At 36.7% G+C, this 15,140-nt stretch overlaps 1 protein-coding gene across 1 annotated transcript in view; it reads left to right on the top strand.

Annotated features, from left to right (window-relative positions):
- plppr1 (phospholipid phosphatase related 1) overlaps positions 1-10,137 on the top strand; it is a 62,739-nt gene extending 52,602 nt beyond the window's left edge. The window contains exons 6-8 of the mRNA XM_015386270.1: positions 1,186-1,362; positions 8,956-9,087; positions 9,563-10,137. Coding sequence (XP_015241756.1) covers positions 1,186-1,362; positions 8,956-9,087; positions 9,563-9,595 — 342 coding nt within the window. The 3' untranslated portion in view covers positions 9,596-10,137. The remainder of the gene's footprint in view (positions 1-1,185; positions 1,363-8,955; positions 9,088-9,562) is intronic.
- Positions 10,138-15,140: the final 5,003 nt, after the last annotated feature.

The raw sequence follows: 15,140 nt of genomic DNA, 5'->3' as shown, positions 1-15,140 counted from the left end.
GTTAAAAAGAAGTCAATTTAAGATATTAGTTTTAATCTTATATAATATGGTTAAAAAATTAACTTAATTAATACAGATGATGGCACAATATTAAAGTAAATCTCAAAGACCTGCATTTAACATCACAGTTACATCATGTACATTGTTCTTTAATAATTTAATTAACAAATAGATGGAACCAACGTACTTGGTTACTGTGGTTACAAGATTAGATACTTATGTTTACTCTTTGTCCACATCTGTAAATTTAGTAGGTGTACTGAAACACATAGCAGTGACAGGTGATCACCACTACAGAATACAGCTTGCATACCAGAATTTGTTTTTGGCATAAAAGGAAACTAGTAATGCACTAGGACCTAAAGCATTTACACCAAAGCAATGCAATTATGGCTAAAAATAAGAGTAAAGTGAAAGGCACACCTGCTTGTTTTTTACCAACAGTTTGTTGTAATTGGATGTTTCACAAGTAGTGAAATGGCAGAGGTCATTTTTATTAGACTATTGCATGTTTATGGCTAGCTGTTTTTTTGCATACATTCTGTAGTCTTGATAAAAGATGTTCTTGGCATCTTTTTGTTCATTTTTGAATTTACAGGCTTTGTTGTACCTGAAAGTCTCAGTTGATCAACATGAAAACTGTCCCCTTGCAGGTCCAGACACACAAACATCACTATTACTCAACAATGGCCGTCTAGCACAGTGTGTGTTCTCGTTTTGGCCTATTTAATACTGTTTTAGTCAACTAGATGAAAAATATTTTGGTTTTAAAATCTATTAAACATCACAAATTCCTTCCCTATTTAAGATGGTTTACTTTGTTGTACCATTTTACTCTTGCTAATATGCTCTGCGGGGAATAATATTACTTTACTTGGGTGTAAGGATGACTCCTTTTTAAAGCTCATCTTGTAATTTTATTCTGAGTTTTAAAAAGCTTTGGTTTAAAAAATACTTTAATTCATATGATGCAAGGTTTTCACATTTTTCGTGAACAATGTTTTTCTCTGGGTTTTGTCTGTCTTGAATTGTTAAAGATTTGACTGCCTTGTTGGTGGAATGTCTTTCTTACTCTGTAGATCTGTCTGAGGCGTAAAGCCTAAACTGCAAAGAAAGAATGTTAAACTAAAAATCCTCTTCATTTTTTATATATAATTGATCATTTTTTCTCCTTTTTGTCTCTAGATGTACATCACCAGCACAATCAAGACCAAGTCCAGCCGTCTTGCCAAGCCCGTTCTCTGTCTGGGCACGCTCTGTTCAGCTTTCCTAACCGGCCTCAACCGAGTGTCTGAGTATCGAAATCACTGCTCAGATGTTGTAGCTGGATTTATTCTGGGTTCAGCCATTGCACTCTTTCTGGTAAGGGTGAAACAAATAAGCTTGAACACTTAAACATGCAGTAACATGGAAACACTAATTATAGCTTTGCTGTAAACTTCATCATAGTTGACTTACATTTTAAGAGATAGACTTACACATATAATCACAATCATGAAGCAGGGGGAGCATTATGCATGTCTGTTAAAACTGTTTCTAGATAGAAAATCCTAAATATTTAATTGCATACTTTCCTATCATGGTAATTGCAGCTGCACATGTTTTAGTGTTTACCTTTGTAAGCAACAAATTCTGCCCTTTTATGAAGACCCAAAGGTTTTATAGTCTTGCTCTAAATTCCTGTCATCTCCGACATGCATCTCTGTTCTGGTTGAAGAATAGAGTCTACAGTATACAGTTTAATACTGCTACTACCATGCTTTACTATGATTATGTGTCCAGGGGGATATAGACGTAGATGTTATTTTTTTAAAAGGTTATGCTGAAAGATCAGCAAGTTACATTTCGATCTCATCTGATGTGAGCACATTCTTCCACATTCCTTGTCTCTCCTACAAGTCTTCTTTAAAGCATTGTTGCCAGGGGTGGAAATTCACTCCAGCCACTGTTTAATGCTATTAAATGTATGAAATTGTTTGTAAATTTGCACAGAGAACCAACCACGGAGAAAGGTTGCAGTCAAACAGAAAAAGAATATTTAATTTGTACCACTGACCTCTAAGCGTCTCCTCCCATTATCAGTAAACGAGTGAACATTAACTTTAGGAATGAGATGTTACAGGTTCTTGCATACTAGCTCTCGCATACATCTGCATGCTTACGGCTCTAGATTAGGATGCTGGTTTATGCTTCAAGCGGGAGATGTTGCCGACACAGTGTTTGCATATTTTTACACCGTGTACCACATACCACAAGCTTAAAATCCACCTCGTGTTAAGTAATCCTCGCCTTTTTGCATACCCAAATGGAAAGAAAATAACTAAGAAACTGTAAGCCCAAATTACATGTGTACATTTACCATTTACATGTGTGATATATCATTTGAAAACTAACACCTGCTTTCTAAAAATATTAATAAAAATAGTGAGACTAAAACAATGGTGAAACTACATCAGTTCAATCATAACTCATGTTTTTTTTTATTAATTCTGTAGCTCTTTTTTTGAATAGCAATTAAAGGATTATTAAAGGATTGTAAAGAAATTTTTAAAAAGATGTGCCTCATGCCATGCAACAATTCAATAAAATGTAATAATGATTCAGATCTTGTGCGGGTTTTAGCTGCAGGTGTAAGTCACAATACAGGGCAAAATTTGTTGCTTGACGGAGGTCTGTGCTCTCCAACTGCTTTTCTAATCACACTTGAAATAAAATGGACACCTGTGACTTCTGTAGGAAATTGTTCACAATGGATTATATACAGGGGTACCAGGGAGGTTGACAAATACTTCACCTTTAAAAAACATTTCCAAGAAAGCATGCATCCTTTTCTTTTCCGTTTATAATTTTATAACGTCATGACTCAATGTAGTTAAAGGAAAATAAAGTGAAAGCTGGTGGTCTGAAGGTTAGCAGGTAGATGCTGTGAATTTGGAACAGAAAGTTAATGCAGTGGATGTATTAAATTCAGGCTTAAATCCCACCTCATGTTTAGTTGCATGCTGTCTCAGTTACCATTATTAAGTCAGAAAATTGTTGTCACGTTTGTTCCTCCACAGATACATTAGTAATCTATTGATTTTAACAACAAGTAAAATAAAGATAATTTATTAGAGGATTCAGATAGTGCTTTACTGGTTGAATAGAAGGTACTTGCTAAGGATCCATTAGTTGATTGGGCTGACTCGAAGAGTAGAGGAAAGAAGAGAAAGTACTGATGTGGCACCTGCATTTCCAATGAGATCAGCACTTCTCGTTTCTAAAGAACATACTGTACTGGGGAAGAAATGCCGGACCAGGAAAAGGAGAAACATTGAGGTAAACATCAGGTTTGATTAATAGCTTTATTTAACCTGGAAAATAAATTCGAAACCAGAGATCTGATTAATTCAGATATAATTCTGTGGTAACAGATCTTGTTAGCTACTGAAATGCTGTCACACAAGACCACAGATGTCTTGCTCAAATCCAAAAACCATCAACTATGATGTGTTGTCAAGCAGTCTAGCTTTCATCTAAAATCAAATTGCCTTCATTAGCTGCAAGTTTTTCTGCTTAAAGTTTAAATTGCTCAGAAATTATTACTGCTAAACCTCTTAAGATTTTGGCAGTTGAGGTAGACGACTCCCTAAAGAGGAAGCAAAGTAAACAGATTCAGCTGCAGCCTCTGAAGCTTCATTACGTGGAAGTTCCGCTCGGCCCTTAGGGGGGTCAAAGCAGGAAGCAGCACTAGAAGCAGGCAGAGACGCAGGAGGAAGACTGAAGAGGAAATGTGGGATTAAAGTAGCTGCTCTGCTTGGTCAGGTTGGTAATTTAGCTTCTGACTTCACAACCAGTGTGCCATTACTTCAGAGAGAAGCTGGAAACGGGGCAATTGAGCTGCTATTAAGCACCTTTAGATGTATTTTAGTCCAGGGAGTTTTCCCGCTGAAGGTACCAACCTGCTCTGACTTTTAAAAAAACTTCTGTTTGCATATATTTTAAGACAAAAAAACACAATGATGTAGATAAGGCAACTTCCTGAAACACTTTGTTACATATTGTTGGAGTAAAGGTGTTAAATATACCCTCTGAGACCTTAGGAATGTTTCAACAAAGACGTTTATTAGTTTCTAATGATTAGCCCTGTCCAAGCTTTTGTCCAATATTAGCCTGTTTGTTGTTGCCATGACCCGGATGACTGAGAATTTACACAGGCATGTCCTAACTTTTGCTTACCAACTGTTCGTGATTGCATTCACACACAAAAAAAAAATCAATATTTCTACGTTTGGAAGCCCCTTAATCCTGTTATGGCTGGTATTTTGTATACCGGTGAGATGCAGCGTATTCATCATAGAAACTCTTGTCAGTAGGAAAGTAGGAGAAGAAGCAACTGTGGCACATGCATACTTTTCGGGGACTGACCTATAGAAATTGACGTGCATTGATTCAGGGATCTCATGGGAAAGATTAACAGGAGAAAGTCAGTCATTGCATCAGCAGTTTTCAGAAGACTCATTTCCATTGTATTAACAGCATAACATGAAATGGGGAGGGCTCTGCTTTTGCTACACAAGGACCTAATAGCCTATGAAGATCCTGCCATGTGAACACTATGGCTGGTTGATGGATTTGCAATTCTTATGTGATTTAATCTATCAAGACAGAAGAGAAGCTGAGTATATATTTAATCACCAGGCTGTCATTTTTCTAAAAGGAGACGTCTGAATGGACTCAGCAGCTACAAAATATCTTTAGTCTCATTTGTTTAAGTGGCAAATTTGACACATGCGCTTTTGCCTTACGTCATGCTGATCGGATGGCTTGTAATAACACATTGAGGGAAACTGATTTGCTGGTACTAAATAAAATTTTTAGGAAAGCCTTCAAAGGAAAGTTCAGATTTCACCTTGTACTTACTTGGAACAAAAAGTGATGGCTCGGCTGGGGCTCCTTGCATCAGTGGCAGGACACAAAATGAAGAGGAGCAGTCTCCGGTGGTCATGGGGCGGGGATGCATCAATTGGATGAGAATTAGAATGCTGGAGTCATGCAGAAATGTATTTAAAGCAGCTGCATCAGCTTACAGTTTAGACTTACTCTGACAGGTATTGACGTAGGAAATTCATTGTGATGCTGGGGAGTTATTCGTAGATTCTGGCCCAGCTGCTCTCTTCCTCCAGGTCTTTGGAGCACTAGAGACCCACTGCCCATGAAATGCTACAAACACAAGATCCTTGAGAAAGCCCCAGCAGTGAGTCGGCCTGCTTCAGTTTCTTCTTTGCCACTGCCTGAGGGCACGTTTGGTGTCTGGTGCAGTGGAATCTCCTTCAGGCTGCTATGTTTGATTAACTAAAGGATAGAGGAGTTCAGAAGCACTGCAACCTGACTGACATGTCTGCAGTTAGTACCTGACTGATGGTAAAATAAAGGTGAAATATGCCAGAAACTGCACATATATATATAACCCTTCACTCTTTACATATTTAGATTAAAAAAAAGAAAAAAACAAGATCCTTTTGTCCTTTTATTTTTGGATTGGTCCCAGCTTACAAGTAAGAAAGTTGTAATTATCACGGGTTATAAATTTGAGTGCAGTGGGGAACACCATAAGCACCTTAAAGTTGCTGCTGAAGCATGTATTTGTGTAAAAGTGTCAGCATTAAGAAAGAGAATAGAGATGAAGCGCCAAGCTGACTTTAAAAGACTCCCTTAATGCTTGATTGATTTTTATAGCCTTATAAACTTTATACAACAGCAGTAATTGTACTGAAGCAGAAATTATGGTCACATTTTTCTAGAGAATCACTTGTATACTGCTATTCATTTTTAATGGAGCGGGATGCTTAAAAGTCATGCTGAATCTTTATGTTGGGAATAAAAAAAATTACAATTCTTTTTTATTAACAGACTCTTCTGAAACGTATTCCACTGTTCAAACCAGGCATGAACTCTTGGCCAATTCACAATAGTTGAGTTGAACCTCGTTGTTCTCCTCTGTCTATCTGTATTTCCACTTTAGTAAAAGCAGTTCTAAGCTAAAGATTTCATGATTGGTAGTTGTAATCTTCAAATTTAAGCTGTTGGAGGAAATCCTTGGTCAGTTAAGTAGAAACGGAAATAACTCCACTTCCAAATCAATTCCCAGAAAATATTGTGCAGCCATTTCCAGTCCTCAAAGGGGTAGAGGCATGTCACTTTTGAGAGTACGCAACCTTTTCACAAGTGCTGCTCTGAGTTTGACATTTATGTTTTTAAGCTGAGTTATTTAGCAGGTGCTGTGTGCATTCATATAAAATTTAGTGCAAAATGGATATATACTCATATTTACAAAATATTTGGCTATTGTACCAAAAATGCATCTATAAGGAGGATAAAAACTAAATAAGACTTGAACATGATATTTGGTGACAAGGATGAGATGAGAGAAGATTTAAGCAATATTTTTTTTTAAAATAGGAATTTCCTTTATTTTTTTTTTTTACAAAAATTATGGTTATTTTTTAATAATCTGTAATAAATAATAATAATATGGTCCACGTTTTCCTTGAACAAAAGTTTTTAAGTTTGCCCAATTGTGATATGGACATAATGCCAAATGAAAGTATTTTTAGTAAAATAAATTCAGCTTACTATAGCTTACTGTAAAGTTGATATCTTGATAAAAGAATGATCTAAGTCCCGACTTTAACTATAAATGTAGTCATAACTGTAAAGAGGCATTTTATATGTTTTCAATGAAAAATATCTTTACAATAGCAAATTGTTTTATTATGACTAAAACGTGGTTTAATTAGCAGACTGAGGCCTCAGTAGTCCAGCGCTGATGCATTTATAAGCCTGTAGCCTATTTTCCCTGCATGTACTTCAGGTTGGATGTTTCCTCCCTGATCTTGTGGATGTGACATCAAGCATGTCCATGATATATGGCTCTAACCTAGTAAAAAATAAACTTTATATTCACTGTGCACTCTGAAACTCAGAAGCGACGGCATTCAGCTCAACTAAGACACCAATGTCAACTCCACTTAAGGTGAGAAAGTAAAAAAAACAAAAAACATTAAGTACGAGCAGGAGCTACGAGGATGAACAGAAGAATGCTGGAGTTCTGTGTTTTGGCCACAGGTGGCAGTATTCATAGAAAACTCTTAGACTTAGACTTCCTTTATTGGGATCTGGTGAGCCGGGGATAGGCAGCGCCTGTCTGCGATGTTCTTGATGCAGGGGAGCGGCGCCCCCGTGATCTTCTCCCCTGTCCTCACCACCCTCTGAAGAGACTTCCAGTCAGAGGCCCTTCAGCTCCCAGACCAGATGGAGATGTAGCTGGTCAGCAGGCTCTCGCTGATCCCTCTGTAGTAGGTGTGAAGGATGGGGGGCAGGAGGGATGCTCTCTTCATCCGACGCAGGAAGTGCAGGCGCTGCTGGCCCTTCTTCACCAGTGAGGAGATGGGGGGTGACCAGCTGGGGTTGTCAGAGATGTGCACCCCCAGGAACTTAGTGCTGCTGACAACCTCCAAAAAAATACTTTGATTTGACCATAAATGAGCGTTCATAAAAAGCTCTGAAGAAGATGCCAGCTTAAGTTTCGTTGATGATCTTAGTGTGTTTGTTGGCATTTCATCAGCCGTTCTGTAATTACTATATTTTTCTTGAAATCTGTTTGACTCTTTTCTATGGACAGTCAAATGTGAAAATTAAAATAAAAAATAGCTTAACATTTTTATGTAAATCAATTTTCAGATCCTGTATCTATCTATAAATGTTCTATTTATATGTAAATCTTAAATCTACATATAAAAGAGATTTAGATATAGTTTTGATATCTACATACAAATATAACTTAACATTTATATATAGATATAGGATTTAGAAATAAATTTAACATTTAGGCTTTTTTCCGGTGGCCCAGAGGTCCATCAGTTCTTTCATTACGCTGGTAAAGATTGGTAGGAAATAATCACTCATAAAAAATCTTTGAATTCACCTTATACTGTATATTGATTTATGCAGAATGAAGGATTGAGATATTTGTTGCATATTGATGCTGTAATAATGATAATGATTAGGGCTGCAACTAACGATTATGTTGCAAATCGATTTATCTGTTATTTTTTGATTCATCGATTAATAATCAGCTAGCCAAAGATTCCTTAAATAGGATTATTTATATTTATTTTTTTTTTAATGAAAATAGACCATGTGAAACTAAAACTTTTCCACTTAAGGAGTTCTGGATAGAGCATATTGACAGATGAAAAAGATGTTGTTGTTTTTTTAACTTAAATGGAAAATATGTATAATTTTATACAATTTTGATATAATTACTGGTCTAAGTGGGTTGCTCTCTCTAAAGGCATGTTTTAGAGTCTCTCTACTCCAAATTAACGATTAATCGATTACTAAACTAGTCAACGATTATTTCAAAAACGAAATAATTACGATTGTTTTGTAATCCTACAGAGTTTTGATCTCTACGTTAAAAAGAGATTCAGCTGATATATACTGTAGCTGCTTATGCATCACTTGTTCTGTTCTCGATTAGGGATATCGTGATAGGATTTTTTTGTTATCATGTCAACACCTTAATAAAAATGTATTTGCCAACATAGAATTTTAATCTGTCATCTTCTTAAAAGCTTAGTTGCTTAGTATCAGCGATTCCTGCTTAAGTGACTCTGCGTCTGTCTGTCTGGAGAATCTCCTGAAACTTTTGCTGTAGAAACAAACTTCATTTGGTTTCCGAAATATAAACTGCAGACCTATTTTTTCTTCTCGCTTATTGACTTTTCAACTGGTGTTGTTATATATAACACACCTCGTGCAAATGTGAAATGTGTGATTATTTCAACTTTTTTTTGTAAATTAAGTCTTGAGTTTAGTATAGGACATGGTTTTCATTTGGGTTTTGGAGTTTCATAATCACATATATGCCTTTCTTACTGAGACATTTCTCTTTGTCCTTGTGTTTTTCAGGGCATCTGTGTTGTGAACAACTTTAAAGGTGTTCATAATGCAGCAACTAAACAGAAGACGGAGGAATACCGTGGTCTGCCATTGATGACTTTTCCCCGTGTAGAGAGCCCACTGGAGACCCTCAGCGCGCAGGTAGCTCAAAACCCCTGACTTGCAATCCCGACGAACCTAAACTAAAAAGGATCTTTTTTAATACCTTTTCATTAACAGAAACAGCTCTCCAAAGATTTGAACTTCAAATTAAAAGCTTTACCTTAAAATCTCATCCTTTGGAATGAGCTGCAGCTTTATTACGTACTTTTTTTTATGAGACTTTTTATGCTTAAGGCTTTAATCTTAAGTCACGTTTATTAAATTTATCCTTTCTGTCTTGGCTGCTTTCTTCTCTTTCTTTTGCCACAAAGACATAAGATACATTAGGCATGGCGTTTGCACCACGCTCCTCTCATTCCTCCTGATTGCGCACTATTTCTTCAGAGCACTCTATGCACCAGCTAAACAGTGACTGTCCTCTGTTTCACACCTCTCCCTTCCTCTGTTTCCCTTCCTTGTTTTTCTTTTCTTTTTACCCCCTTCTCTGTTCCTCCTATAATATGCATTTTTCCAGAACCACTCGGCATCGATGACGGAGGTCACATGACTAAGGGGGCAGCACCGGGTCACGTTTGCGTCTCCACAGCACTTCCAGGCACAATGACGAGGACGCATGGCACGTGGCGCCGATTGCATACAACAACAAAAAAGAAATCACTCCTGATTTATCTGTTTAAATCACCTGGAGGACAGAATACTCCATGTTTGTAGTGGTTTTCATTTAACTTGGCTATTCTGTATTCAACCAGCCAAGACCCACAAATCTAACCGGTGCGAAAATGTCACAAAGCCAACTTACTGTAAGCACAGGTTTTTTTTTATTTTTTTATTTTTTATTTTCCCTCCAGCTATCTGAAATCCTTTGAAACATGGTACTTCTTTTTGTCCTCCAGGGATTACCGTTCGTAGTTATGGGATGGTGTTTTGTACGTTTTTGTATGAGCGAGTGCCGTAGCCAATCCTGACAATGTCAAAAACCTGCACACTTCCTGTCAGTTTATTCACTGTGTTACATCACATCCTGTCAGGTGAAATGCCTCATCGATCACCACATTCATCCCACTCAGTATGAAAACTCTATGCTATGGGGAAAAAAAAAAGAACCTATTGATGTTGTTATGTGGTGTTTGTCATTTGTACAGAAAAAAGGAGACGGAAACATTCTTTTTATTATCTCTCTGTGCATTAATTGACCGTTATGGGGTCATATTTTTTAAGGATTTTTGTTAGTCTTTATGACTATTATGATCCATTTGGACCTGTTTGCCTGCTGTAAACCTGAATATGTTTTAGTATCAGTTTAGCTGTTTGGGGGAACAAGTCTTGTCATTTTTGGAGGGAATGTAAGGAAGAGTCACTTGGCATCCTCTGAGACTAAATGTGTTTCGGAATCAGTTAAGATTCCGATGGAATATTTAACAATGTCTTTACTCAGAAATGTACTAGGAGTGGCTTTCACCCCAATTTCCAGATTCACTTAGATGTTGATAACAATGACATCAAAGCTATGCAAGGGGTCTTGCATGTGTCAGATGCATGCAGTGATTCCCCTTGTGTGGTTATTCGAATTGCTTCTAAATGGAAATTTGAATGAAAGTCATTTCGAACGGATATAGAGTTTAACACAATGAGACAGCAATAATGTTCTAAGGGAATTTATTGGCTGTTGGTGTTTTCAGTGCAAACCCTGCCATTGACTTTGGCTCCACATTTCCTCCTTGAGCGACCCCTTCCTCTCCCTGACCCACCAGTGGATTGTGATGCAATGTTGTGAATCCATTTCCTATTGGAAGATATGCCCAGCATGAAGAGAGAAGTCGATATGTTTTATAGATATTACTCATTATCATTGTGATTATATCTGTCTTTTTCTTTAAGAAGAAAAAAAAGCATTTCATATGAAATGCTATATATATTTTTTCTTTGTTTGTCCAAAAAATTAAATAGTCAGTAGCAGCTTTGTGGTCTCTTGTGATTATTTCTATTTTGTGTCCAAGTCTGCATGAAAATTTTCCCTTTATTAAGCAAAGTATTGAACTAAAGCAGATTGCTGTTCCACTTTGCTCTGTCTAGCTTAAAAAAAACATCATACTTGTATTACAGATGCGGGAAGTAACTGGCTACATTTGGTCAGGTTCTTTTAGGGTACGTATTTTACACTTAAAGGCATCATATAGTTTAAGTATTGCTTCAATATTGCTTTTAGTTTGAAAAGTGGTTATTCAATCTAAAATTGTATCTAAATATGCTTTATATTTATTTCTTATAAACCAGAAGTTCTACGCAACTTCGTAATTTATTTCACCTGACAAGACTCGGCAGTATGTCTACACCTTATGGACAAACAACATTCTTTTGAGGACCAGAATGTTAAAATTTTTGACAAAGGAGACAGGTGGGCGTGAAAGTAGCCATCTATGTTAAGAAAGAAAAACTAACCTAAAACAGAGAGGGTGGACTTAGGTTTCTGATTATAAAAACCTAAAATACAGTGATAGAGTTCGTTCCTTCCCGCCATCATTGCAACCCCGACCCCCATACAGGGGAACAAAACATCTCGCCTGTTCAACCAGACCAACGATTCCCCCTAACAACCCCCCTTTCAGAGACTGCCCATTCCTAAGGGGCGGACAAGTTCTGCTGGTTCAATTTGCATGTTTTATAGGCCAAAAAAAAGGCTTTGTTTTTGGTCCACCATATAAAGCCTCGAACTCAACGTTCTTTCTGACATTTTGGATTGAAAAGGCTTGCTGGATGTGAAGCAAAACGTCTTCAGACTTGGAAACAAAGTCCAGTGAATTGTTTTTTTTTTTTTTTTTGCTTAGACCTGGATGGCTGAGAATCTGCACCAGCATATTGACCGTACCCAATTTTTAAATGTTAAAATAGATGTTATGATCGGTTTCTCAAAAACCTTTCAACCAAACACTATTTTACTTGAATAATTTTTTTGGAAGGGTATTTTCTAACAGAGTGAAAACAGGCTAAAGTAGTACTGCTTTTACTTTATTACAATGCTTGGGTACTCTGCTAACCTCTGCCTATCGATCTAATGTGATGTCCAGCTTAATTATGTGTTATAAATGCATTCTGGTCTATATCAGAATTAAAAGATAATACGGTGCAGTTAATATTCAGAAATATAAAAAGAAACTTAATAGATGTTCCACTATACTGGTTTTTCTTATTTAGCAACATAGTTTCCGTTTCTGCTGATATCCACTTTAATGAATGTCAATGTTTCTGTGAAAAACTCAGAGGTTTTTTGGGGAACAAAAGTGCCGTAGAGGTCAAGGAACATTGCAGATAGGTCGGGAGTAAAGTTATAGAGAATTCTAATACTTAAATAAGAATTTAAACAGTATCTCAAGTTTTGAAAAGCTCTCAAAGCACAGTTTAATACCTCATCCAAAATCTGAATAGCTATGGAATGTCCAAAATAACAGAGGGATCAGGCAAAGAGAATAATTGTTATACAAGCAGCAACAAGTTCAATTGTTACTCTGGAGGAGACTCAAAGATCCGTCAGCTCATGTAGGATAATTTGTGGAACACATAACTATAAGTTATACAATCTGTGAATCTGGTGTCTAAAAATAATAACACTGTAAGAAGAAAGCCATTGTTAAATAATTTTTATAGTTTTCCTTAAGCCATATAGTGGAGATGTCTAACATAGAAGAGGGTTCTGTGATTGGATCATAACTACAGTAAATGAGCTGTTCGGTTTACTTGCAAAAAGCTTTTTTTTGGCATGAAAGAAAAATGCTGCAAATCAGCCTGAACACACCACGTATTCAGTGAAAAATTGTTGAGTTGATAGCATTGCCATGGTGGTGGGTAGTAGTTTTCCGAACAGAATCATGAACGCGGTTAAATTTGATTAGAAGATGTTTAAAGCTATATGAACTCCGACCCCGGAAAATAAAATACTGTTGCAAGCTACAAAGACTTGAGATTGCAGTAAAGGGTTATCCTTATGCAGAACAATAACCCTAAACCTACAACCAGAGCTACAACTAAAGAATATGGATCCAAGAATATGCAAGTTTAGGAATTACCTAATCAACACTTGTTTCTAAAAGAGAATCTGTGTCTTAAAAACTGTCCAAATGCTTTCCATCCAGTCAGAGTTTGAGTTTCATTATTTGATTGTAGCTACAGTGAAGGGTTGACTCAATAAAAAGTCAACCCTTCACTATAGAGTTTATAAAAACACCTTTTTGGTTTGCATTTGTTAGAGAAAAAAGTCCTTGTTCTTCATTTAGTAAACTTCATACAAATACAATCAAATAGAGTTGCTTTTTTTGTTATTCAATTAATTTAAAAACTTTTGTATAGGCAAAGTGGTTACACTGTTGAAAAACGGTGGGTTTACAGTAATTGAAGTGAAATATGTTGGTTGATGTAAATGTCTAAGAAAAAAAATGTATTAATAGACCTATTAATTAAATAGTGACTAATAGACCACAAACTAACTTTTTTTAACTAAAAAGGGAAAAACACTTCTCAACAGTCTTAATTGTTTTGAAGTTGTGTATAACTCCTTACCAAAAAATAAATATTGACATTGTTGCAGCCCACATATCTGTGTATATCTAGGGATAATAAGTAACATATTTTCAAATATCCTCTCTGGCAGTTGTTGTTCCACACCCCTGGAAAACTGCACACGTTGCCCAGACAAGTGATTGGAATGCACACGATATTTTCAAATTGGTTCCTTACCGAGTTCTTTATTGGAGGCATCCTGTTATTTCTGCATCGACTTGAGATATATTTATGTCATCACCTAGCAAGGCATACACACACATACACACACACACAGAAACACAAAGAAAGCTGTTGGCTCAGTGGTGGCACTTTTTCTTTTGCTCTGTCAGGTATTCATTTCAGCTGTGACAGCCTGCTCTTTCCCTGCAGACACACTGGCTAAATAGATTGGAGCTGTTTTTGTGCATATAACCACATCAGATTTTGACCATATGATGATATGAAAAATATCATTGCTGCTGCTTATAATTATGCCTCCTTGTCCAAACTGATGTCTCCTTGTATTACTCTATGAGTGACGAAAAGTCACTCGTAGAAACACTGTTTATGTTGGGGTAATTGGGTATTTATGTTTCATTGTTCAATATTTAGGTGAATGTTACTGGACGTTACGGAAAAAATGTAACCTGGGAAAAGTAATCCTACACAAAGGCTTGGGAATTTGAATATAGAGGATACATACTGGATTCCCATAACTGTAGCTTTTATGGTTGAACTATATTTACAGTCACTATGTTCACAACTCATTTTCTTTTTGAAATAAGAAGTCCAAATCTTTTTTTTTTTTTTTAAAGATGTGCTAGACCAAGAATATTTAAATTCAGTCCTAAATATCTGGTGTCCTGTACCTTATGATCTGTCTCAGCTTCAACACATCCGAGTCAAATAATCAGAGAATTTAGAAGGACTGTATGAAACTCTGCTGCATTGAATACTTCGAATTGTAGCCCCTAGCTTCTGTTCCTTCACCTTTCATTGGGTCAACAATCCTATTGAGGATAGGAAAAAAGTCAGTATTGCTGTGCCATTTCAGACAGCCTTTAGCCTTCCAGGCAATATTACGTGACAGAAACTCACATGGATGATGCTAGTCAAAGTTTGACTACAAACTTAAAAGAAGTTAAAGCTGATTCACACAGCAAGATATTCACACCTGATCTTCCCCTTCAGAGAGCCCTCAATATCAGGAGCCTCTCTGCGCCGATAATGAGGGACGTAATCCTGCCATGTGGGGTGTCTTCAGAGTTATCTGATCGACTCAGTAAAACATTGCAAGAGTCAAGGCCATTCAAATTAGATGCTGAAGTTTGAAACTTTGAATTTTTGCAGTTCAGCGCTGCAACAAATCAGAGACACTTATTTGGGAGCTTGGTGGATCCAGTCTGTGATCACTTCTCCATACACTGATGAAACACAAGCATGAATGTATTTAACTCCCCCAGGTTTTTCATGTGCTCCAAATGGAAGGCAAGGAGAAGGTATTTTGTAACATAGGTGAAAGTGCTCTGATTGCTCCAATAAAATATTTTGTCAGTGGA

The sequence above is a fragment of the Cyprinodon variegatus genome, unplaced genomic scaffold (genome assembly GCF_000732505.1).
Source record: "Cyprinodon variegatus isolate N-32 unplaced genomic scaffold, C_variegatus-1.0 Scaffold362, whole genome shotgun sequence".
Classification (NCBI taxonomy): domain Eukaryota; kingdom Metazoa; phylum Chordata; class Actinopteri; order Cyprinodontiformes; family Cyprinodontidae; genus Cyprinodon; species Cyprinodon variegatus.
This window is presented reverse-complemented; position numbering and strand designations above follow the sequence as displayed.